This window comes from Furipterus horrens, unplaced genomic scaffold, assembly GCF_987537825.1.
Source record: "Furipterus horrens unplaced genomic scaffold, mFurHor1.1.pri manual_scaffold_10, whole genome shotgun sequence".
Lineage (NCBI taxonomy): Eukaryota > Metazoa > Chordata > Mammalia > Chiroptera > Furipteridae > Furipterus > Furipterus horrens.
In genome coordinates, this window is record NW_028327180.1 from 48,534,596 (window position 1) to 48,560,649 (window position 26,054).

Below are 26,054 nucleotides of genomic sequence, written 5' to 3' on the forward strand. Positions count from 1 at the left end.
CTGGTGGCTCACCCAATCTCAGGGTAGGTCTATAAATAAAATAGCTCTTTGAGCCCAGCAGATTCCCAGGCAAGGTTGCTTCATTCAAGCCCCCGGCAACAACCCACACCTGGGCACCAGGCCAGCCCCTCTAAGCTCAGCCCTGGCACCAGCCAGGAAGACCAAGGGGTGGGGAGAAGGGGGAGTGGAAGTGTGGGGGGAATTGGGAGTGAGGATCCGCTTGGCTCTGAGGCCACAGACCTGGGCTCACCCTTGACCCACACTGTGCAATGGTAATCCATTCCCCTGAGCCTCAGTTTCCCCAGCTGGAAAGTGGATAGCAGCACAATAGCAGCCCCATCTTGTGTATTTACTTCCCTTCTCATTTTCCTAGAAACCCTGTATGGTAAGAACTCTTAATTATCCCTGTTTCAGACCAGGAAGCTGAGGCACAGAGAAATGAAACGGCTGGCCCAAAGTCACTCTGTTAGGAAAGGTGGAGAGGGGTTTGAATGCTGGACTTGTGGGGGCCAACTCCCCACTTCCATGCATGTCACACAACCACACCCAGACCCCAGAACCAGCCGCAACTCTGTCACACCAGCCTGTCCTGCAGACACATTAGTGTGATCCCTGACCTTTGTCCCTCCTCTCTGATGAGGAGTCAGACAGTAAACGAAGCTTCCCAGTGTGTCACGTTGGCCCCTAGAGCCACTACTCACCCACCTCCAGACCGGCAGGCTGGGTCCACACACGCGGTAAGTGACACATATGGGTGGTCTTGCTGCCCTGGGGGTCTTCCCTTATCCTTCATTTATTCCCACTCCCTCTTTGGTAATTTTGCTGAAAATACCTTGTGCCCTGTTTGTCTGCTCCCCCCCCCCCACCAGACTGAGACCCACTCTCAGAGATACACAAACACACCCCCTTCCCATATACAGTTGCAGGACCCTTGGTGGACATGAGGACCCTCTGCCGAGTGCAGTCTATTGTCAGCCCTGAGAGACTAGGGCCCTGAGAAAGAAGAGGGGAAGGGGCTGACCTCATTAAGCTTTTGCCACACCCCCCATTTTTATTTTTCATTGTGGTAAAATACACAGAACATAAAATTTACCATTTTAAAGTGCATAATCCAGTAGCATTAAGTATGTTCATATTATTGTGCAACCATCACCTTTGCCTAGTTCAGAATTTTTTCATCATCCCAAAAGGAGGCCCTGTACTCATTAGCAGTCACTCCCCATTCCCTCCTCTCCCAGCCCCCTGGTAACCATTAATCTACTTTTTTCCCTATGGATTTGCCTGTTCTGGACATTTCATATAAATGAGATCATTTATATGATCTTTTGTTTCTCACTTCTCTCACTCAGCGTGATGTTGTCAAGGTTCATCCACATTGCAGCCTGTGTCAGTGCTTCATTCCTTTTTATAGCTGAGTATTATTCCATTGTACAGATCTAAGCTTTTTAAGATTGGGATCTTTCTGCAAAGACACACACATGCCACCTGCTCAAAGCAAAAGTATTCTTGTGACAACAGTACTTGGTCCACAGAAGGTGCTCCATAAATGTTGATTGGACAAAGGAATGAATGAATGGTACATTCTGGCTGGAGCTGATGACAACAGCTCTGGTGTGTGACACCCCTGGGCTCCCACCTTTCCAGTCTCTCTCTCTCTTTTAAAGATTGTACTTATTTATTTTTAGAGAGAGGGGAAGGGAGAAAGGGAGAGAAACATCGATGTGAGGGGGAAACATTAATCCGTTGACTTTCCAACCCATACGCACCTGGGAATGAACTCGCACCCCAGGCATGTGCTGTAATCGGGAATTGAACTGCGATCTCCCTTGCCTTGCAGAACGACGCCCAAGTGGGTCACATCGGTCAGGGCCCACCTTGCGAGTCTCTTATCAGCTGTGGGACCCAGGGATCTTACTATCCTCTAAGTCTCAGCTTCTTCTCTAAAAATAGAATGAAACAATAGCTAGTCAAAACTGCTCCAAGTGTGAGCCCTGGAGAGTCAGGTGCGGCAGGGTCAGAATCCCAGCTCTGTCCTTCCCCTCCACGTGACCTTGGGACAGACTTTGTCTCTCTGGGGCTCAGTTTCCCCATCTGTAAGATGGGGCAAGCCCACCAAGGAATGTCTGGGGACATTTAACGTGGCTCCTGGCGGGGAGTGAATGAGAGAGTAAGTAAGGCGCAATTTCCCCCTGGGTGGGTAAGTGTTCGAAGAGTAGGGAGGGTGTTTTAGGCAGAGGAGGCCCCTCCCTATCGCAGCCAGAGGCCTGAGGCTGGCGTGGGCGCATGCGCAGAACAGCCCCGTGGCCCCTTTATAAGCGCTGAGGCGGCGCTGAGGCTAGCCGAGCGCAGGGCGCAGGGGCTGGACCTGGTACTTGCGAGCCAAGCTGAGCGTCCTTTGTGCTGGGTAACCGCCCAGGGATGCATCCGAGCTAGGAGCCAGGTGGGGGTTCGTCGCAGTAATGAGGCTGCTTTGGGGAGGGTCTTCAGGGTTAAAGACATAGCCCGGGATTGGGGAAGGAGCCTGCGGTCAGAGAGACGTCCCCAGAATGGGGAGGGGGCTACGAGGTGAGGGGGAGCCAGGGGTTGGGGAGGGAACGCAAACTGGGAGGGCCCTTGGGGATGTCAGAGGCACTTGGATTTGGGGTAAGGTTGTCTAGGGAATGCGGAGCCGACCTAATGATGGGGAGGGAGCCTGGTTAGGGGTGGGTTTCAGAATTGGGGAGGGGGCACTGGGAACCAAGGCCAGGGGAGGGGCACCCCTAGTTTAGAGAGAAGAGTGGGATACCCAGATGCTGTGTGGTGACTCTGGGACAGGGCACCCCAGTGTCTGAAGGAGACACCCCAGGATTTTAAGTGGGGATTCCCAATTTGCCAATGAATAGAGGATGCCAGGCTGGCCTGCAGCAGGAGGGGAGCCCCACATCAGCCAGATGAAAAGGGGTTTGCATTGAGTGTGAGGGGCCATGGGGGAGGGGTATCCTGCGGTCTCCCAGTTCTTTTGGCCCGTGTCCTATTACCACATCCTGACTCAGGGAGAAGGCTCTGGGGGTTCCTTCCCAAGATGGTCCCTGTTGTTCCCTCAGACCTGGTCTGGGGGTTCTGTCCCCTCTCCCATGGAGCACACTAGGTCTCCTAGGTGAATAATGGATCAGAGCCCCCTAAAGCACTAGTATGGATCCCCAGGACCTGTGAGGGGCACTAGTCCAAACAGGGGACTGCCACAAGCACCTCCATACCTGACAGTGCCCTCACAGTGAGAAACAGACCTTCGCCTCACCTCTTCAGTCCCACCTGTCCATATGATTGTATGTGGAAGTCCTGGTTTGACTTGGAGGCACAGGCGCGGGGAGGCAGCAACCCCCATCCCTGTGCACAGGGCTTTGTTCCTCTCAGCAGCATTAATGGGAGACAGCCAGGCTGAGAAGAGGGTTGGCCCTGGGCCCCAGCGGGGGACTTGAGGGAAGGGCAGGGAGGGCGAGGTGGGCAGACAGTGAGACCTCAGAACCCAGCAGCCTCCCTGGCTTCTAGGCATTCCCAAATGGAAAATGACCCTCCAGGAGGTGTGGGCTTTGTGTGTGTGCCTACCCTGTGCTGGGAGAGGATTTGTACCCATGAAGAGGCGGGGTCTGGGGTCCTCTGTGAGTATAATGTGACAGAGATGTGTCTTTGTCAGGAAACTTGTGCCAGGGGCCACATCACCAGGTGGCAAAATGATGTGTGTGCATCAGTCACCAAGGCCACATTCATCCAGCCTGGTCTGTGCCAGGGGCTGGCATTGCCATGTGTGTGTGAAAAGCTGTGTTTGATGGTCTGGCCTCATCAAGGGGTTTATGTGGGGAGCCTGAGAATGTGGGTGTGTGTCTTTGTGCAGAAGACATTCTGCCTGCCTTGTAAGTGCCCATATTGTCTCTCTTTGTTAATGTCATTATGAATCTTCACATGTGTGTCTTTCTCTCTCTCTCATGGGCTCTTGTCTGGGGTGTGTGGCTGTGCATGACATCCCCTGTGTACATCAAAGGTCTTCCCCATGTGATTGGCAGTGTGGACCCTAGGTGTGGGGGTTTGAGATATGGTCTGTGTGCAGAGTTGGACACTAAAAGGGAGACATTGGCAAGGGGTTCGGTTCCCAAAGGGGCAGCCTGGGATGATTTCCTGAGCTGGTTTCCTTTCTCCTCCAAGGAGTTCCAGGATCATGCCTATGCACTCATCCACTGACTGCCTGCTGAGGGCACTCAGACTCACACATCCAGAGACCATAGCGGGTCCCCTATGCTCTACTCAGTGCACAGAACTGCTGGGGACCTGAACACAAGTTCATACACCACAGGGCACAACCTCATTGATATCCACACCTGACAGCACCCTGATGCACACCAAGTCACGAACACACAAAAACTCACCCTCAGTGCCCAGAGGACAGGAGGTAGGTGTGAGGAGGCAGACACACACACACACACACACACACACACACACACCCCTCCTTCTGTCTGCTTGCCCCTCCCAAAACCCCCTTGCAGACCCCTACTTGCATATGAATGAGGTCCCTGTATTATTCATGAGGGGACAAGCCCTGAGGAGGAGATATTTTAAGAGAAGGGGTGTGGGTGTGTGAGGGTGTAAGTAGAGGGAACTGAGGGTGTGTGGGAGAGAGTGTGTGGGGGGAGTGTACCTGAAACTGTGTGTCACTGTGTTGGACCACCTCTGTATATTTGAGTATGTACATGAAGCTTTGCACAAAAAACTGTTCTTTAATTTAACATTTCTAGGACTTCACATGTCTTAGCTTATTCTATCCTCACAGAAACTCCATGGGGTACATGCTGGGTGATCCTCATTTTACAGGTGGGGAAATTGTCTAGGGTCATGTCTTCTGAATATAGTCTGAGCTCTTAACCATATTATGTGTGTGTGAGAAAGAGAATTCTCAGAACTTGCTCCTTCCTAAGACCCTCCTGGGTCAGGCGTAGCCCAGAATCCTGCCCCACCCTCTAATACCCAGCCAGACAGTCCCAGTATCTGGCTTCTACCCTGCTGGGCAGCCATAAGCAAACTGCTAGCCCTCTCTGGGCCCCAACGCAAGAAGACCAAGTGGGCACAGCCGCAGCATTGCTACCCTAATTCAGCACCACGGACAGGTCCTGGGCCAGCCTCTCAGCAGGGGTCTCTGGGAGCTGGGAAACGCCCTCAGGAGGGGGCCAGCTGTCCCCCACAAACCCCCACTCTGGACTCCACCCACACTTCCTTCATCAGCTATTCTTTTTGGGGAGACATGTGCAAGGACTGAGTTTATAAGTGATGTTCTAACTTCCCATCTGCTGGTACCTCCTGAGCCCCAGTGAGTCCTGAGTCCATCCAAAGGGGCCCTCTCCTCAGGGCTTCTAGTCTCTGAAAGAATGTGAGGTCAGGGAGGTCACTGCTGTGTCCCAGTGCTTGGAATGGGCCTTGCTTATAGTTCACACTCGGTTTTCCACTTTATGCCTATGGGCCACAACCCCTGTAGAAGGCTGGACCCACTGGAGTCTCTGTGGAGTGTGAAGTTAGGGGGAGGGGAAGGTGGGAAGGGGCAAAGCCCTTTCTTCCTGCTGGGGTTTGGCAGCACCTCAAAAGTCCCAGAAACCAAGAATAGAATCTTGGCGACAACCAAATCCTGGAACTGAAGCTGAGAATCGTGTCATTCAGCAGACCCAGATTAAAGGCTGGCTTAGACCCCAGGCAGATTGGGACTGGCTGCTGCTCTTTAGGAGCACCTCCAAGACTGATGGGGCACGCCAACTTGAAAAATGAGATTTTGATCTTGCCTTTGTTAAACTCAATAATAACAGCTGAAATTTACTCCTTCATGCCAGGCAGTTCTAAGCAATTTATATGTGTTGAGTGTATTGACTCATCTATTCCTTTCAAATACCTGATGGTATTCCCATTTGACCTACAAAGAAACTGAGGCACAGAGAAGCTAAACTCTTTGCCCAAGGTCACACAGCAAGGAACAGACACAGTGACAACCTCAGGTTCAGATTCACTCCAGCACCTATACTTCTGATCATGAGACATCACTCTGGGATTCTGAAGTCAGCTAGTTTTGGGTTTGGATCCTGGCTCTGCCCTTGCTTGCTGCCTGTGTGACCTTGAGTAACACACTGGCCTGTCTGAGCCTCAGTTTCCAGACTTGTAGAGGGGAGACTTGGTTTTTTCCATGCCAACTGTCTGGAAAGGGTGTGCTCACCCCTCCTCCCTCCCTTTCTTTCTTGATCTAGGTCCAGGATGAGGGCCATGTCGATCTGGGCCTCAGGCCTCCTGGTGCTCCAGATGCTGCTCTTGGTGACTGGGGAACAGGGTGAGTTGCCCTATGTAGTGGGAGAGGTTGAGGTCTGAAGGATGGACAGGATGGGGCAGCTTTTTAACTCAAGAGCCTTCTGCTGGTTCCCTGGCTTGGTGTGGAGAATAAAACAAGAATAGATTAAAAAGGTCTTTGAACAGTCAAAAGCGAACAAGACACCTGAGAGGTTATTTTCAGTCATTGCCAGCAAAGGCTGGAGGTTCCTGCCTTTCACTGTTTTGCTATGATGAGCTGGAGAGAGAGAGAGAAGAAAAGGATACGGAGGGAAGAAGGGAGAAAGACAAAGAGTATGTGGGAGGGAGGAGGAAGAGAGAGGGAGGAATGAGAATGGTGTGTACATTGATTAGTGATGCCTGTCATGGGCAGGGCAATGGAAATAAAGGTCTGTATGCATCTCCTGGCATCTCCCCAGTGGTAGTCAAAAGTCCAGGCTTTAGAAATGCCTCCAACCCAAAAGAGGATGGTGACACCAATCTACCTCTGCAGATAATTATGAAAATCAGGTGGGCTGCTTGCTATCTATAAAGTACCTGTTATATAGAAGGTACTCTACTAACATCATTTCCCTCCCAAAGGCTACCTCTCCCTTAACTTCTGGGGAAACTGTGGCTCAGAGAATGACAGTGACCTTCCCATGGCCACACAGCGAGTCAGTGACAGAGTCACTAGCTTCTGGGATCTGGACTTTGAATGGAGGCAGAACTAAAAAGGGATTTGGCCCCATTCCTCCTCTTCTGCTCACAGATTGGGGTACAGATCACGGATCTGTGCACTGCATCATGATGTTGTAATCTCTCTGGCCTCAGTGTCCCTACCTGTAAAGTGAAGGAAATAGTCTCTGCTGCTCCTTGCCTCTGAGTCAGGCCTCTTTCCACATTCCCCGTTCCAGGCACACAGGATGCCACCACTGTTGCCACCTCTGCTGCTGAGAAGGGGCTTCACATGCATAAGGTGGGATCTGGTTCTTTGCGAGCTGCACTGGCAGAGTTGGTGGCCCTGCCCTGTCTCTTCACCCTACGGCCATGGCCAGGTGCAGCTGGAGAAGCCCCTCGGATCAAGTGGACCAAGGTGCGCACTGCGTCAGGCCAGTGGCAGGATTTACCCATCCTGGTGGCCAAGAACAACGTGGTTCGAGTGGCCAAGGGCTGGCAGGGACGTGTGTCTCTGCCCGCCTACCCCCGGCACCGGGCCAACGGCACGCTGCTACTGGGGCCACTGAGGGCCAGCGACTCCGGGCTCTACCGCTGCCAGGTGGTGAGGGGCATCGAGGATGAGCAGAACCTGGTGTCCCTGGAGGTGACGGGTCAGTTGAGGGCAGGGGAGGGATCAAGGCTGGGAGGGGGAGGGACTGAACCTGAAGCCCACCCAGTGAATATCAGTGATTCCCTTTCAATATTTCTGATAAAGTCACGAAGCAAGTCTCCACGGGAACTACCCCCTCTTTAATAGCTCTCTCTTTTACTTAAGAATGAGCAGCCTCTGGCTTGGTCTCTTGTGGACCACAGGATTCCACAGGATTTCACAACCATGTTTTAAGTGCATTTCACAATTACATATTTTCACAGAAGGAAAAGGATATTGGCTTTCTGTTTAAAATAGGAATATACATTTGCTTTTAAATAAATTTTTAAAGTAAGTTTTTTTTTTAAAAAGTTTATTGGAATATATAAATAAATAACAGTCCTCAAATACTGTTTAACCAATTCCTGTATTAAATTCTTGCTGTTGAAATATCTAGTGTAGTTTCTGTTTTCCTAACTCATCAAGGTGAACAAGGCAAAAAAAATATATTATTAAAGCAAAGTCCTAGAACACAGTGTGGCACAGTAGATGCCCAACAGATATTTGAGAAATGACTCAGTGAATGGATTGTTGTGTGGAAAACATCTTGTAGACTCCTGCCAGGAAGTCAATATTGCTTAATCTCTGTCGGCCAAGGGCAAATCTCTGGACCCCCGTCCTGGGACACAGTCTTCCTCTCCCAACAATGTCTCATTGCATATTTCATGGGGTTAATCAGTCATCCCCTTTCCAAGGCCTTAATTCTCAAAACCAATAAACCCTGAAGAAAACTAGTAAGCAATGAAGGAAAGAATTTCCACGTCAGGATTTGTTTAATTTATTCATTCTGCCAAATATTAATCGAGTACCTACCACATGCCAGCCTGGCACTAAAGACACTGTTACGATTGAGATGCAGCTGCTGCTTTCTGGGGGCTCTCAGTTTTTTAAGATGTGGCAAAAAATCTTTCATTTCTTTGTCTTGCTCAGCCATTTTTTTCATCCCTAAATCAGAATTTGACTCACAGTAAGCCCATTCAATAATGGGCTTCTTGCCCTGACTTACATGCAAGTCACCTCCTCCAAGAAGCCTTCTGTGACTCCATTCCTAGGTTGGGTAATAATCACATTTGATCTCCCATTGCTGCCAGTGCTTCCCCTATCAATGCATGTACTTAACTCCTAAGTGACAGAATCTCTCTCACTCTTCTCTGTGCCTTCCATCACCTCCAGGGCCTAACCCTGGGCATAGAGAGTGTTATCTTTGGAGTCAGATCTTCCTGGATATGAATCCTGGCTCTGCCTTAATCTGGCTGTGTGGCCCTGGCCATGTCCCTGAACCTCTCTGAGCCTTAATTTCAATGAGATAATGCTTATAAATGCTTTTTATGTAGTAAATACTTAACAAATTCTAGCCCTGTATGGTCATTGTTACCAGTTTCCTCATCTGTAAAATGGGGGCATATTAGTCTCACTCCTCATCATTGCCCTAATGCCATGTCTGGTGCTGAGTGAATGAAGGTGGAGCAGGGCAGTATAGGGTAAGAGTTCTATTATTACCAGACTGAGGGGTGTGGGGGCATTTGGCAGAGGGAGGTCTGTTCTTGAAGATTCCAGAAAAAATCAGCCCTCTATCCTGGATGTTCCTCTACAGGTGTTGTGTTCCACTACCGGGCAGCCCAGGATCGCTATGCGCTGACCTTCGTCCAGGCCCAAGAGGCCTGTCATCTCAGTTCAGCCACCATTGCAGCCCCACGGCACCTGCAGGCTGCCTTTGAGGATGGTTTTGACAACTGTGATGCTGGGTGGCTCTCTGACCGCACTGTTCGGTGAGAGGGTACACAGGGTGGGGAGATGGAGAGCTAGCCCCTGGGGAAAGATGGTTCTTGGGGGCCCCAGGAGCACACATCCTTGTCTTGTCAGGTATCCTATCACCCAGTCCCGTCCTGGTTGCTATGGCGACCGTAGCAGCCTTCCAGGGGTGAGGAGCTATGGGAGGCGCGACCCACGGGAACTCTACGATGTGTATTGCTTTGCCCGTGAGCTGGGGGGTAAGTCTGGGGCTGGCAGGACCCTCCCCTTCCCTGAGTCCCTGTTACCTCTCTGGACCCCCATCCCTCTTAAGTCTCACCCTTCTCTAAACTTGCAGCCAAGACTTGGGCCTACTCCTTACCTGAGCTTTCCTTCCTTCCCTGAGCACCTCTCCTTCTGAGCCCCTTCCCTGTCTGCGCCCCTTCCCTTTATCTGCACCTCTTCCCTCTCTGAGGCCTTGTCCTTTTCTCTTCCTAACTCATCCTCCTCACTGAGCTTCTCCCTTTCACTGAAGCCCGAGGTACCTCATTTGTGAAAAGAAGCTAAAGCGGCCTCTTCGGTCAGGTCCGAGCTATTTGGAGTGGGCTCCACTTCCCTGGCTCTGGCGTAGGGTCCCCTAGACCCCCCTGATCTCCACTCACGCCTTATCGCGCCTTCCCACAGGCGAGGTCTTCTACGTGGGCCCGGCCCGCCGCCTGACCCTGGCTGGTGCTCGTGCCCAGTGCCGCCACCAGGGTGCCGTGCTGGCTTCCGTGGGGCAGCTGCACCTGGCCTGGCACGAGGGCCTGGACCAGTGCGACCCGGGCTGGCTGGCGGATGGCAGCGTGCGCTACCCGATCCAGATGCCGCGCCGGCGCTGCGGGGGTCCCGTCCCCGGCGTGCGCACAGTCTACCGCTTCTCCAACCGCACGGGCTTCCCTGCACCTGAAGAGCTCTTCGACGCCTACTGCTTCCGCGGTGCGTGGGAGGCCACACCCGGGGGAGTGCGTCCCTGGTGGTCACGCCCAGGAGGGTGCGTCCCTGGTGGCCTCGCCCTAGGGCTCGCACCTTGGTAAAGGCCCAGCACTGGGAGCTTTGCTTTCTGGTGGAGGCGGAGTCCGGGCAGGGGAGGGACACGTGGAAACTGCTCCGCGATAAGCCACTCCCAGGGTGAAGGCCACGCCCCTGAGACAGGCTTTTCCCTGGAGTCCCAGGCTGGGAGAAGTAATGAGCCCCAAGCTCTGGCTGGAAGTCTTGTTTTGGGGTGAGCTGTAAGTCCTGAGGTCCCTGAAAGAAAAGGCCCTGTATTGAGCGTATCTTATCTGCAGCCACGCGCTCAGGAGCATCCCTTGGGGAAGTGATGCCTCGACTGGGCCAACCACATCCCTAGGAATGAGACCAGGGATGACCCTTGCACTTGGGGTGGAGACACAGTCTCAGAAGCTGCAAACCTCAGCTTAGAGGAGCTAAGCCTTCTATGTAAGATTGGCCTTTTAAGAAGACCAACCCCATTAGGGGCTTTCTCCCCCCTGGGGGAGGAGCTAAGGCCCAGGTCTGACCTGTCCCTGAGAGTTGACCACTGCTTGAGCTTCACCCATGAGCCAAGGTATCTCTTGACTCCTTACTGTGCCCAGTTGACTCTGACCTTGACAGTGGATGAAGCCTGAACAGTGGGGATAAGACTTTGCACCACCCTCTCTCAGTCTGGGGGATTTCAGAAACCACACAGAGAGAGAGAGAAACACAGGTCTGTGTTGCAGTGTGCTGAAATGTGGGTAGACTTCAGGCAGAACTTCCAAGCCCTTGAGCCTAACACAACCTCTTCTGCTTTCTCCCACAGCTCATTACCCTACACCACAACATGGAGACCCAGAGACCCCCTCATCTGGGGATGAGGAAGAGATTCTATCGGCAGAAGGGCCCCTGGCCCGAGAACTGGAGCCCAGCCTGGAGGAAGGGGAGGTGGTCACCCCTGACTTCCAGGAGCCTCTGGTGTCCAGTGGTGAGGAAGAGCCTCTGATCTTGGCAGAGAAGCAGGAATCTCCAGAGAACCCCAGCCTGACCCTTGGGTTTCCCACAGCAGCCTCAAGGCCTTCCGTGGAGGCTGAGGAAGTGTGGCTGAGCACTGTGGCCCCCTACTCCAGCGGCCTGGAGGCAGGCGCTTCAGCTGGCACACACGGGGAGGCAACTCCAGCTGGCCCCACGCCCAAGAGGAGGGGGCGCTTTAAAGGGTTGAATGGGCGACACTTCCAGCAGCAGGAATCCCAGCAAGGGCTGGAGGGGAGGCTTGAGGTCAGTGCCCAGCCCCCCACCCCAGAGGCTGCGAGGAATTATGTGGAACTTCCCCTGGCCACTGCAGCCACAGACTCTTTAAGGAATGGCAGGAGCAAAAGCCCCTGGGCTGTGCTGTCTAATGAGGTGGATATGCCTGGAGCTGGTGAGTAGGGTCCAAGGAGGAGGTGGGACCTGAGTGGGTGCCTGAGGGGGACAGGGGAAGGAGGCTCTGAATCCCTGCTGGGTCCCCTGACATCAGAACCTCTCTCTTCCCCAGTCCTAAACCAAGGAGATAATTCAATGAAAGGAGCTGCTGAAAGATAATTACTGTTGTTGATATTGTTGCAGGTTCCCCTGGTGGCAGGACCTCCACAGAGCTCTGGCTGTGGCCCCCAACAGTCATCCCACCCAGTATCCCAGGCCCCAGCAGAGCCCTTGGCTTCAAGCTGGAGGAAGCCAAGGGCCCCAGAGTGAGGCTGGCCACCCCCAAACTGCCCTGGTCCCCCTCAGAGGCCACTGCTCAGCCACCTAGCCCCTCAGAGGATCCCAGCACTGCTCCCTGGGAGTCATCCCCCATGGTCACTTCCCTAGACCTCCCTGTCATGGCCATGCTTCGTGCCCCCAAAGTGTGGCTCCTACCACATCCTTCGCACCTCCCCACCCAGGCCAATGGAGTTAAGGGTCATAGCGAGGCCATGGCCACTGCCCCACCCTCTCTGGCCTCAGAGACCCAGGCCAGTCCTCAGGACACCATCCATCCAGAAGTGTATTCCTTGCCCCGTTCCTTGGACCTGACAGGACAAGGTGGAGAGGCCATGTTGCTGACATTCAGTGACCATGAAGCAGAAAGTCCCATGGTCCCCTCACACGTAGCCATGGACACACAAGCTACAGCCAGTCCTAACTCCCTCAGGGCAGACTTTGGAGAAACTGGGGAGATGAGCCCCACTGAACTCAGCAAAGCTGAGCACCCCAGATCCAGCCCACAGGCTTCTGTGGATGGGAATGTGGCAGCAGACGTCACCCTCATGGAGATGGTTACTGAGCCCATGGGAGCAAGAGGCATCTCAGGGTCTGAATCTGGGGTCTTCAGCACAGCAGAGAGCCCCACTTCTGGCTTACAGGCCATCATGGAGAAGGCACATGTCATGTGGCCCTCACTGCAGAGTGAAAAGTTGGACCCCCACCCGACCTCTGCACCACTGAGGGGCCCTGAAGTCTCCCTGAGTTTGGAGCCTTGGGCTGCTACAGATGGAGGAGGTACAGTGGGTCCCACGAATTCCATGGCCACAATTGACCCCGGTAATGCTGATGGGATTTGGAAACCTGGATCCCGTGTGGTTGAAGGAGCTGAAAGCCCCACCATGAACCCTCAGGTGGCTGTCGATAAAAATGTGGTGGTGTCCCTCATGTCCCTGGACCAGGGGGACAAGGGTGGGGTCCTGGCCACACCCACAATGGACTCCTCCAGCTCCCAACCCCACCCAGAGCCAGAGGACCAGAGGGTGACCTGGGGAACAGTGGGAGCCTCAGCCCTTCCACAGGAGGGCAGCCTCTCCGGGAAGCCCGCTCTTGCTCCTTGGACACCTACGGCGGCCAGCAGGAACAAGCCCGTGTCAGAGTCCTTGGAAGAGGCTACAGTACCGTGGGACTCCCCCAGCACCCTGCTGCTGCCTGCCCCTTGGGTCCTGGACAAGTTTGAGCTGGAGGTCCTTGCAGGGAGTGCCAGTGTGGAGGAGGCAGCGAGTGGAGAGGAGCCAGCCCTGCCAGGGACCCCTGCAAATGAGAGTGCGGAGCAGAGTGAGTTAAAAGTTCATGGCCTCATCCAGCCCACTGTGGTCAGGGCTCTGGGACCAGGGACCAGGGGAGCCCAGAGTAGGGGCCTGGGAAAGTTTCTAGCCGGGAATGCCATTGAAGATGAGTCGAATCACAGAAAGAGCGTTCCCTGGCAGAGGCACTAGTCTGAGCAAAGGCAGGAGATCAAGCTGATGTGTTTTTGAGGCACAGCAAGTGTTGGGGGGAATGAGGAAGCATTGAGTGGAGTTTGATTTTGGTTCAATGAACAACTCATGTTTATGGCCACATGGAGTCAGACAGTGCTGTGCAATGCCGGGGAGCCAGCCTTCAGTGATGCCCCGGTCTGGGGAAGACAGAGGCAGACACAGGCACCCCCCATGGATAGATAAACCATGGCAAGGAGAGTGGGAATTGCAGCTGGAATTCAGTGGTGCAGTTGTGAGGGACTTTGAGCCATAGGAAAAGTGGGTGTTGCGAAGGGGTGGGAGTGGGGGGCCACACCCCCATTTTATAGACAGCAAACTGAAACTTAGGGAGGAATGTCACTACCAGCTAGTCAGTGGCTGGACTTCAGTGGGAGCCCAAGTCTGTATAAGTCTTAGCTGCTCTGTGGCCAGCAGAACCCAGAAAAAGCAACCACCCTGTTCTCTTGGAGCCAGGTCTTCCCACAGCTCACCTGCGAATTCTGGCCCTTTTTTTACATCCTGCATATTGAGCTGTTTTTATGGTCAAGTGAGCTTTAAAAAAAAAATCAGCAGCGAATTAAAAGGCATTTTTTTTCCGAGTTGCAAAACACTCTTATTAACACAATTCATTTTACACTTTCTCTCCTTTGAAGGCAAAGTGTGCATAATAGAAATAGCAGGTGCAGGGTTTCATCACCCTCCCTGCCACTTCTGGGCTGTGTCCCAGGCTAGATTTTCTTTTTTTACATGTTCAGAGGCAAGCAGACCCCAGACATGGGTACCTCAATTGATAAAGGCTGATGACTGCCCATGTACATGGCTTACACAATCACTTTACTGGAATCATCTTGGTTAATTCATATAATGTCCTTGTGGAACAGGTTCTAGTATGATCCTCACTTTAGGATGGGGAGACTGAGGCATAGGAAGGTCAAGTGACTTTGTGCAAAGTCAGGTAGCTGGAACTGTCAAAGATAAGGTTTGAATCCAGGCCAACTAACAATATAGTCTGTCTCAACCACTAGGCTGTACAATATGTATTTCACTGGCATGTTAAGAAAAAAAGCCCTGAGGTCTTGGGAGGGTGAGCTTGCCCTGCAGGGAGCAGAGGAGACTAGCTGGTGGGGGGTGGGCAGTGGGAAGAAGGCTCAATGCCAAAGGAGCTAGAGAAGGGGGTTAGAGAGGTGGGAGGGAGACCACACAGAGGGGTGCAAAGGAAAATGCATTTGGAGGAGCCCTCAGGGTTATGGCTGGGTCTGGCTTGGTCTTTACTGGAGTCTTGATTCCAGACTGAAGCCAATGGCAGCCAGGTTGGAAGGAGTGGGGTGGGGAGTCCTGGGTGCCTACCCACCCAATGCTTGCTGCAGAAATGCTAATGAAGCCAAAAATAAATGCAGCACCAGCAAGCGACTGAGTCACTACCAGTCTGTGGGCAGCTGTCAGCAGCCTGGTGCACCTGGTAGGACTCATGTATTTCTGCTCCCAGCAGCCCCATCCACGTGCACACACATGCTTGGACAGACACAGCCACAGGACCCTCTGGCAATCCATGGGAGCACATGCCACCACCCCAGCGACAGGCCTCTGTCCCTGCAGGAAGACTAGCAGCTACCTTCCTTCAGTTAGCAAGCAATTATGGAGTGCTGGCTCTGTTCTGAGCCCCAAGTTTAGACCAAGTCTCTTGTCCTCTGGAAACTGACATTCTAGAGCAGCACTCAAGAACTTTCCCAGTGATGGAAATGTTCTAGAGTTCAGCTGTCTAATACAGTAGCAAACAGCCACACTTGGCTACTGAACTCTTGAAAGTGGCTAGTGAGACTGAGGAACTACATTTGTGCTTTTATTCATTTTTAATTAATTTAGACTTAAATAGCTATATTTGGCTGTCATATGGAACAGCACCGCTCTGCAGGGTTGGGGCAGGGGGAGGCACAAACACATCATAGTGATCCTAATAACTAAGTGGTGTTGGAGATTAGAAAGTGATATGAACAAAGAGACAAGTGAAGCAAGGGATAGGGGATGCCAGTGGGTAGTTTCTGGTTCTGGAAGGGGAATCAGAAAGGCCTCTCTAGCCAGATGAAATTTGAAAAGCCTGAAGGAGGTGAGGAAGGAGCCAAGAAGAGATCTGAGGAAAGAGTATTCCAGGCAGAGGAAACAGTCTGTGCAAAGACCCTGAGGCAGAACCCTGCCTGGCATGTAAGAAGAGCAAGGTCAGTGTGGCACAGTGAGCAAGAGAGAAAGCAAGAGGTAGACAGGGAGATATTGGGCAGATCATACGGGGCCCTGTGGCCTGCAGTGAGGACTTCACCTGTCCTCTGAGGGCAATTGAGAGCCATGGAGGGATCTGGGCAGAGGAGAGATGACCTGACTCAGGTTTGTGTAGACTCCCTTTGGCAACTATGGGGGGAATAGCCTGTGGAGGGTGAGGGTGGAGGACAGGAGACCTAGGAATAGGTGACAGCTGGTTATCACCTCAGTTTCTTTTGAGGCTCTAGACAAGCCCAAAACAGAAACAAATTCTAGGTTATAAAGGCTGGAAAGAGGGTCTTAAACTGGGCTACCAGAACCCTGGAGGCCAGTCTGGGCTCTTGTATTGTCTTACTTTGTGACATTGAGTCAGGCCCTTCCTTTCTCTGGGCTTCAGTTCTAGTGTTTGTGCAGTGGAAGGGTTGGATGCCACCCTGACAAGGGAAAGGTACCCTCCGGGTAGAATGGGGGTTCTTGATCTGCCTCTCCCAGGCTCCAGGATGGAGACCATCCACCAAGGCATGTGGGCCCCCAAGATGGGGAGGGGAGATCCTCATGCCTCCAAGGAAACCCAGCTGATAGGGGAAGCGGCTGGAGAAGGGGACAGGGACCCACATTCCTAAATGCACCCTGTTTACGTGGTGCATGCCGAGCAATGCTGAGACGACCCAAGAGGCCCCAGGCTAATATACACAGAGCCAGATACAGCATTATGGTCAGGACTGGGAGAGAGAGGTGAACTACTTTTATTTCCATTTTGTAGATGGGGCAGTTGAAATTCAGAGAAGTAATTTGCCTAGGGTCCCCCTAGTGAGGGGCAGAGCCAGGGATTGAACTAACTTCTCTGACTCCAGAGCCCATTGTTATAACCACTATAATCTACCACCTCTCCACAATGTAACTACTGAAATTGCATCAAAAGAGGTCAAGCCCAGCCCTGGCTGGTGTGGCTCAGTGAATTGAGCACCAGCCTGCGAACCAAAGGGTGTCTGGTTTGACTCCCAGTCAGGGCACATGCCTGGATGGTGGGCCAGGTCCCCAGTTGGGGGCGCATAAGAGGCAACCACACACTGATGTTTCTCTCCCTCTTTTTCTCCCTCCTTTCCCCTCTCTCTAAAAATTTTTTTTTAAGAGGTTGAGCCCAGATGAAGGAGGTAATGGTTCCCACTCTTCCTAGTGCTATTCATACCCCACCACTGGGAACCTTATATCCACTTCTGTGCTCCAAATTGTGAGAAATACAATGACTAGCAATGCATGTCCAGAAGAGGGACAAGTCAGAGAACACTTAAATGCATGTGGGAAAACCATTCCAGTTCATTCAGAGAAAGGACCTTGTTACAGGAGGCAGCCCACAGGTGCTTTGGGGAAGTTTCTGGAAGGAGTAAGTTTGTCACAAGGCACGTGAGAGGAATTTGGTGAGTACCTATTGGGAAGTTATAGAAGGGACTCCACAGAGAGAGATTGAGAAGAGGGCCTTGGGTACCTGAGGTCTGGTCCTAGGAAGGCAGACCTAGTGGCCTGACTGCTGCCTGCACTGCCTGTCCCTCCTGCAGCCCCTTTGGATCCCTGCGAGAACAACCCTTGCCTGCATGGGGGTACCTGTACAGCCAATGGCACCATATATGGCTGTAGCTGTGACCAGGGCTTTGCTGGGGAGAACTGTGAGATTGGTGAGTGCCCCAGACTCGGGACCTGAGCCTGGACTTGTCTGACTCCAGAACCCTGGGGTTTGTTTATCCCAGAGGCCATCCCCTCGAGAACTCAGGGTTCACAAAATGCTGGCTTCAGATGCTCCCTTCCCCTCCCCACTCCTCAGATCCAGTGACTTAGCCCAGGACCAGTCAGCTAAGCTCTCATCCTGGCAGCCAAGACTCTGGTGTGCTGCCTCCCATTACTGCCAGGCAAGGGTAAGGGAGAAGACAAAGTGATGATAAGGGCCAGACTCCTTTCAGCCAAGGGCCTCAGGGGATCCTACCCTCTCCTGGGTGGGCAGGGGTGTAGATACCTCCAACAGAAGGGTTGGATACTAGTCCCAAAGCCCAACATAAGAGATATGACAGATTATAAAGTTATAACAATAAATATGAATAATATAATTTCTCAAGTCCTGTGCATCATCTCATCGATTTCACAACCACACTATTAACTATAGAATTATAACAATAAATATCAATGATGCAAATCTTTGAACTATTCCATTGACTCTCCCCACTCACAACCACCCTTGAAAAGGTGCCATTATTATTATTACTTCGCAAAAAAAAAAAAAGGAAGGCACTGAGTCTCAGAAAATGAAAGTGACTTGCCTGGTGTCATATATGCCTCAAGAGCTGTCTACACAGGGGTAGTAGGAGAGGAAGTTCAACTGGATATCTCTGTACAAACAGCTTTGTGAATCTCTGCAAGCCCTTGCAAATGCTCTGAAACCCAGCTGCCCTAGGTTTCACATTCCAAAAAAAAACCCTCCAGCTTCAACATTCTCTGAGTATGTTGGCAAAAATATAACCTTCATTGTTCTGGAGTCAGGTGGAATGTTCTGCACACCCTGGCCCTTGGCCAGTCCAGTGGCATCTGCTCCCATTAATGCTAAGTTATGTTAATTATGTGAAGCTCCACCTCTTTGCCCTTCAGAGTCATTTGTGCAGACCCATGCTGCTGTACTCAGGTCCAGGATGGATGGCAGGATTGTGACCCCATCTTCTGCCTGGTTCCCTGTGGGGACTGGGAGCCGAGGGGAGGCTGACTCCTGAGTCAGCCTCTCCGTCTCCCCTCCAGACATCGATGACTGTGTCTCCAGCCCCTGTGAGAATGGAGGTACCTGCATCGATGAGGTCAACACCTTCATCTGCCTTTGCCTCCCCAGCTATGGGGGCAGCCTCTGTGAGAAAGGTGAGTCTCTACGAGACCCCAGAAACAGGAGTGGGTGTGGGTGCCGGGCCATAGACTCCCACATGTACTACAGGTCTCCATCTCTGGTTCTGGCTGAGAGTCCAACAGTAGACAAACTGCTTTGTTTTGTTTTGTTTTGTTTTTAGATAAAATTCACATAACACAGAATTAACCTTGTTAGAGTACACAAGTCAAAGGAATTCAGTACATTTACAATGTTTTGCAGCCACCACCTCTAGCAAGTTCCAAGATACTATTGCCATCACTCCAGAAGGAGACCCTGTCCCCATTACTAGTCACTCTTCATTCCCCATCTGCCCAACCCTGGCAACCACTAATCTGTTTTCTGTCTCTGGAGTTGCCTGTTCTGGACATTTCATATAAATGGAGTCACACATCATCTGTCCTTCTGTGTCTGGCTTTTTAAAAACTCAGCATCATGTTTTTGAGGTTAATCCACATTGCACCATATGTCAGTATTTCATTCTTTTTATGGCTAAATAATATTCATGGTATGGATGGACTGAATTTTATCAATTCATCACTTGATGGATTATTTGGGTTGCTTTTTCCTTGAGGTTAATATAAGTAGTACTGCTGTGAACATTCACGTAAAAGGTTTTGTTTGAACACCTGTTTTCTACCCGCCCCACACCCACCCCCATTCTTTTTGGTTTATACCTAGGAGTGGAATGGCTGGGTCATACAGTAATTCTATGTTTAACTTTTTGAGGAACCACCAGACTGTTATTAACAATGGCTGCCCATTTTACATTCCCACCAGCAGCAGTGTACAAGGGTTCCAATTTCTCCTCATCCTCATAAGCACTTGTTATTTTCCTTCTTAAAAATTATAGCCATCCTAGTGGGTGTGAGGTGGTATCTCATTGTGATTTTGATTTGCATTTCCTAGTGACTAATGATGATCTTTTCATGCACTTCTTGGCTCTTTGTCTACCTCTTTGGGAGAAATCTCTATTTGAGCCCTTTGCCAGAAGGGAGACTTTAGGCCTTTCTGAGACCATTTCCTGAGTTCCCAGGTCCACACTGAGGGTATGGATCTGCAGATCCGGAGAAGGAGACAGAGGAGGTGGGATGAGAGGGGATGGGTGTAATGATCTTTTAGCGAATCTCTTCCAACAACAAAGAAAAGAAGGGAATATGGGGCGGGGGTGAAACAGTGGGGGACGGGCCCAGGGAGTGGGGTGACATAGCCCCACAGTGACCTTGGGTAGGCCCTGTCTCTGCTGGGCCGGCTGTGCTCATTGCCAGCAGAGCAGGCCTCTCAGGCCAAGGCCAGCCCCTCTCACATTCCCTTTTCACCTCCCAGACACAGAAGGCTGTGACCATGGCTGGCACAAGTTCCAGGGCCACTGCTACCGGTACTTTGCCCATCGGCGGGCATGGGAGGATGCAGAGAGGGACTGCCGCCGCCGAGCTGGCCACCTGACCAGTGTCCACTCACCGGAGGAACACAGCTTCATTAACAGTAAAGACTCTGGGGTTGGGCAGGGGTGGCCCTGCAGTCCTTTTGCCAGGGAAGTGCCCCAGGATCCTGAAGACACTACCTTTCTGAAGCTGTGTTCATTAGCACAGGCCCTGGCCACTTAATAATTTCCAAGTCTGTTTGTTCATTTGGTAATCCATACAGTCACTTCACTCATTCATTTGTTAGTTCATTCATTCATTCATTCATTCATTATATATTTACTAAACACTTGCTCTGTGCCAGGCACCATTCCAGGCACTGGGACACAGCAGTGACCAAAATGCACAGTGTCCTGTCCTTAGGGAATAACATTCTTGTGGGGGACATGGGCAAACAAGTAAATATCTGATTGAGTAAGTCCATACTATAATTTAACTGGCCCAAATATGCTGATGACAAATAAAACAGGCAGGGGAGAGAGGGCAATGGGGAAGCATCTGTGATGCATGGGATAAAATGAGGAAGAAGCTGTGCAGAGACCTAGCAAGAGTGTCGCATGAATTAAATCCGGCTTTTATTGATTCATTCACTATCCCTTGTGCTGTCTGTTCATCCATCCATTTAGTCACATTTCCCCCCATCCCATTCCCTAATTTTTTTTTCTTGGCTTTTAAAAGACTCTGTTGGGGAAATGTACATAGGTGGGAACATGTACAGAGACATCTCAGGACACTGTCCTCCATCTCACTGGGCACTTGTAGTCTCCAGGGGCCCCTGCTCAGAAGCATCTGACCTGACTTAGCAGGGGCTATGACTGTGACTACTTGGGGGGGCCCAGACCTGGGGGTGGCCACTACACCACCTCTGCCCTGTCCCCTAATTCTTTCATTTGCTCTTTTCCTGGGTCACTCGTTTCTTTTCCCTTGCTGCAATCAAACATCTTCCTCCACTTCCTCTGTCCTCAGGAACTAGCTCACTGAGTCTCACCACTGCCCTGTCAAGATCTGACACGTCTGCCATTTATTCCTTACTCTGGCCACTTGTTTAAGCCACAAATTGTGGCAAGGCCAGTGCCTAATAACAGCCCTTTGTGTGCCCCACCCCCACGCCTCCAGGTGAGACTGCAGCCAGAGCCATAGCTGAGGGAGGGCCTGGGGTCCTCCCCTCACCTCTCTGGCCTTCAGCTCCTACCTCACCTCCATCCTTCCACCTCCATTCTCTTTCCCCTCACTCCCACCTCCATTTCCTTTCCCCGCCAGCCCACCTCCAGGCTGGGAAATGGGCTGGGTCCTGCCCTCTACCCCACACCCCGCCTCCAGCTGGCACCCTAGGCTTGGGGAGAGGCAGGTGCCCAGCCCTGAAGACTCCCCACCCTGCAGGCTTTGGGCATGAAAACACATGGATTGGCCTGAACGACAGGATCGTGGAGAGGGATTTCCAGTGGACGGACAACACAGGGCTGGTGAGTGGCAGGAGCCTGGGTCTCCACTGCCAGGCTGTTGACGAGGGTCCCACCTGGAACAGAGGGATATGGGGGAGCCCCGTGACCCTGTGTTCTGGCGTCACTTTACCCCTCTTGTTAAAATCAGCCTTCAGAGGTCTGGAGTGGCAAAGGAGCTTCAACAAAGCCTCAGATCACCAACTCCCCAGCATTTTAGAGGGTCCATCCACCTAGTGACTGAAGCTAGAATCCTTGGACAGGGGGTGACTCCTTTGTTCACATGTCCTGGTCGTCCAGCCTGGGGCTCTGAGATACTCCCATTTCCCTACCCGCCTCCACCTGCCCTATGATGTCCCTCACTGGGACCTCTGCAGCAGCCCCCACACAGACACACACAAACACGCACACTCACTACCTACATTCCTGCCCCTCCACCTGGCAGCCATGGGGACTTTTAAAAATGGAGGTGAAATTCACATAATATAAAATTAATCACTTTAAAGTGTATCATTCAGTGGCACTTAGTATATTCACAACATTGAGCAACCACCATCTCAATCTAGTTCCAGAATATTTTCAATACCCTAAAGAGAAACCCTGTACACGGGACCTTTTAAAAACCATACATCAGATCAGGGTTCTCCCTTCTTCAAGGCCTTTCAGACTTGCCATGGTTCTCAAGATAAAGACCTACCTCCTTCAGCTGTGCAGAAGAGTCTGGCACTTCTTCAAGAAGTTAAACACAGAATTAGCACATGACCCCGCAATTTCACTCTTCGGTATGTGACCAAAAGAAGTGAAAGCAGGGGCTCAGATACGGGTACACACAGGCTCACAGCAGCACTAGTCCTAATTGCCCAAAGGAACAGCCCAAATGTCCATCAACAGATGAGCATATACACAAACTGTAGTCCACCACCCAGTAAATACCGTGAAAAAGGAATGAAGCACAGACACACACGCAATGTGCATGAAAATGTGGTGAAAGAAGCCATATGTAAAAAGCACATATTGTATGATTCCCATGTATATGAAATGTCCAGAACAGGCAAATACATAGAAACAGAAAGTGGGTTTGTGGTTGCCAGGGGGTGGGGGAGGGGAGGTAGGGAATGACTGCTCATGGGGACAGAGTTTCTGTTTGGTGTGATGATAAAGTTCTAGCAACAGACAGTGGTGATGGTTGGAGAACTTTGTGGGTCTAATTAATGCCAATGAAACAGATATTTGATTATTAAAATGATTGCCCTGGCTGGGCTGCTCAGCTAGTTGGAGCATTGCAATGTACACCAAAAAGTTTCCAGTTCAATTCCCTGTCAGGGTACATACCTAGGTTATGGGGTTTGATCCCCTGTCGAGTTGCGTATGCAATGTAACCCATCAATGTTTCTCTCACACATCAATATTTCTCTCTCTCTCACTCTCCCTTCCTCTCCCTCTAAAATCAATAAAAACATATCCTCGGGTGAGGATTAAACAATTAGTGAAATGGTAAATCTTGTTATATGTATTTTACCACAATGGAAAAAACCCACCTCCTCTCCTCTACCACAAGAACTGGCCCCCACCCACCCTCTGACTCCCAACTCCATCAAGCATCTTCAACCCCATTGGCCTCTATTCCATTCCTCAAGTAGGACAAGCTCAGGCCTGCCTCTGGAGCCTTTGCTCTAGCTGTGTCCTCGGCCTGTTTGCTGCCTGCATAATTGTTTCCCTTGAGTCTTCAGCTCTCTTGCCTCCTCAGAGAAGCCCTCCTGGACTTCCAGGCTGAGGTCATCTTTTGTTCAGATATTTATCTAACAGTGAGTGACCCATATTGGAAACAGACTATCAGGGAGCAAGACTGGAGGCAGGGGCAAGGGAAGAAGGCACTGCAGCCTCTCAGCCAGAGGAGGGGTGACTCAAATTGCACCCTCAGGGCAGGTAGAACAATGCCCATTATAGAGATGGAAACATTGAATCCCTAAGAGTTTGAGCGGTCTGGCCAGGGGCACCCCACAGTGGAGTGTCAGAGTTTGGGCCAGGATGCTGGTCTCCTCCTGAGCACCCTCTACTCCACATGTCTGCAGCAATATGAAAAATGGCGAGAGAACCAGCCAGACAATTTCTTCGCGGGTGGGGAGGACTGTGTGGTGATGGTGGCACATGAGAGTGGGCGCTGGAACGACGTGCCCTGCAACTACAACCTCCCCTATATCTGTAAGAAGGGCACAGGTACGCTGCCACCCCCACCTCTTTCCCTCCTGTGGCTACATTCACAGGTTCATGTGTTTTTTTAAGTGTGTAAATGTAAGAGTCAGCCCCGCCTCATTTTCACTCTCCAGCACTGTATGAGAATGCTTTTTTTTCCTACCCTTACCACCTTGGTGCATTCTCAAATATTTGTTCTTTGTTCATCTAAGTGGTGAAAAAATAGTATCTCGATGCTATTTTTGATTGTTGACACTATTACAGTTGTCTCCTATATTCCTCCCTTTGACCCCTTCCACCTGGCCCCCGCCCCCCTGGCCTTCACCACATTGTTGTCTGTGTCCGTGGCTTATGCATATATGTTCTTTGACTAATCTCTTCCAGTCCCAGCCACCACCCTCCCCTCTGACAGCTGTCAGTCTATTCCATGTATCCATGCATCTGGTCCTATTTTGTTTGTCAGTTTATTTTGTTCATTAGATTATTGTAGTTTGCACATCTTCAAGGATGAGAAGGACCAGCTGGTCATATGTTGATAAGCTATTTATATGTATTTACTTTCCTGTGAACTACTAGTTCATCTCCTTTGCCCAATTTTCTGTCAGCTTGTTGGTCTTACTGATTTGTAAGAGTTCTTTACATATTAAGGAAACATTTACATGCATTCTTGTGACCACCTTTCATTTTTGTGACAACCTTTCATTCTTGTTTCCGTTTCTTTGCAAATTCTCATCTCTTTCCTTTCATTTGCTCAAATTATTCTTACTTTCCATCTCCTTCATTCTCATCATGCATAAGAATTGGGGGTTGGGAGGTGTCCAGGAGGTTCTGCCTCTACAGGGCTTCTGGTCTGGGTGGAGGAGACAGATAGTCATTTCTAGCCCTGTGAGTTCACAGCTGGGCAAAGGGCAGGACCTGGACAGGCGTGTCATTTCCAAGAAGAAAGGAAACCAGTTCAGCCCCTGTTGTGTCCATGTCCCTAACTGGAGGTTTCTCCATCCCCAGTGCTGTGTGGTCCCCCTCCAGCAGTGGAGAACGCTTCGCTCACTGGTGCCCGCAAGGCCAAATATAACATCCACACCACTGTACGCTACCAGTGTGATGAAGGATTTGTCCAGCACCATATATCCATCATTCAGTGCCAGAGCAATGGCAAGTGGGACAGGCCCCAAATCGTCTGTACCAAACGTAAGTGGCTGCCCTTAGACCTCCCAACACAAGTTTCCACCTATTTGTGATCTACAATTAAAACATCTTATGACTATATACATTGATCTGAATAAATGTCTGCCTGATAATACAGTCTTGCAGATAAGTGAGAACTTACCAGCTTTCCTGGTGTTTCCACCATTTCCTCTCCCCCTGAGGAGCCCACTGCATCAGGCCACCTACCTCTCATCACCTTTTGCCATTTCCCTGTCCTTCTTCTCTTCCCTGCAGCCAGAAGGTCCCACCGAATGCGGCGACACCATCACCACCACCACCGCCACCAGCATCACCACCACAAATCACGCAAGGAGCGCAGAAAACACAAGAAACACCCAGCAGAGGACTGGGAGAAGGAGGAAGGGAATTTCTGCTGAAGAACCAGACAAAAGAAAGCACAACCCCCTTCCCATACCTCCTCCGGAATCTTGGCCTGGGGAGATAGAGCCCAGAGGGAAACAAGAGGGTCTGGAAGCCCTTGAGCCCCAAACCACATGCCCAAACCCATAATCCTTTGTAAAAAGCCCCTCTCTTCTTTCTTACGTATACAGGTCCTCTTGGCAGGTGCAGCCATGTGTCTGAAAATCCAGTTCTAGTCAGGTTGGACTCTGGGAGAATCTCCCAGTGGAGGGAAGCACAATTAGCAAAGATCATTCTTCACTGCACTGGTTTAGTCTTTTGTTGGTGAGTCTAATTGCCAGTTGTTGAAAAAAGGCTTTGATGAGGGTGCAAGAGTGTACATTTGGATTTGCACTTAGGAATTGCTTTTTCTCAGCAGAGATTCAGACTTTGTTAACTGTCAGGTGTCCTAAATGCAGCCTTTGGTTAAGGCCACTGTCTTTGGGAGTAGAAAATAACATGGAAGCACACTGCATGAACTTGAGGACTAGTCTTCCATTACCTTGGACTTGAACCCAAGTTCAGTCTTTGGTGGATAAACAGTGTTGAACTCCTATGTACTGAATTTTAGGAATGTTTTTA

At 51.1% G+C, this 26,054-nt stretch overlaps 1 protein-coding gene across 1 annotated transcript; it reads left to right on the plus strand.

The window, feature by feature from the left end:
* Positions 1–2,328: 2,328 nt before the first annotated feature.
* NCAN (neurocan) lies at positions 2,329–25,552 on the plus strand. Its single transcript, XM_090290058.1, has 15 exons — positions 2,329–2,440; positions 6,255–6,334; positions 7,227–7,640; positions 9,273–9,447; positions 9,542–9,669; positions 10,094–10,387; positions 11,250–11,846; positions 12,032–13,483; positions 17,472–17,588; positions 18,694–18,807; positions 20,138–20,296; positions 21,616–21,698; positions 23,747–23,891; positions 24,873–25,055; positions 25,308–25,552. Exons 2-15 carry the CDS (start codon positions 6,262–6,264, stop codon positions 25,448–25,450), a joined length of 4,077 nt encoding a protein of 1,358 aa, XP_090146184.1. The 5' UTR covers positions 2,329–2,440; positions 6,255–6,261; the 3' UTR covers positions 25,451–25,552.
* The last annotated feature ends 502 nt before the right edge of the window (positions 25,553–26,054 follow it).

What these genes read in the sequence shown, in the direction of transcription:
- NCAN (XM_090290058.1), top strand. Translation starts at nt 6,262, where the DNA reads ATGAGGGCCATGTCGATCTGGGCCTCAGGCCTCCTGGTGCTCCAGATG. An exon ending in CGACGCCTACTGCTTCCGCG is followed by an intron (nt 10,388 to 11,249) that starts GTGCGTGGGAGG and finishes TTTCTCCCACAG; the next exon opens with CTCATTACCCTACACCACAA. An exon ending in GGAACACAGCTTCATTAACA is followed by an intron (nt 20,297 to 21,615) that starts GTAAAGACTCTG and finishes CCCACCCTGCAG; the next exon opens with GCTTTGGGCATGAAAACACA.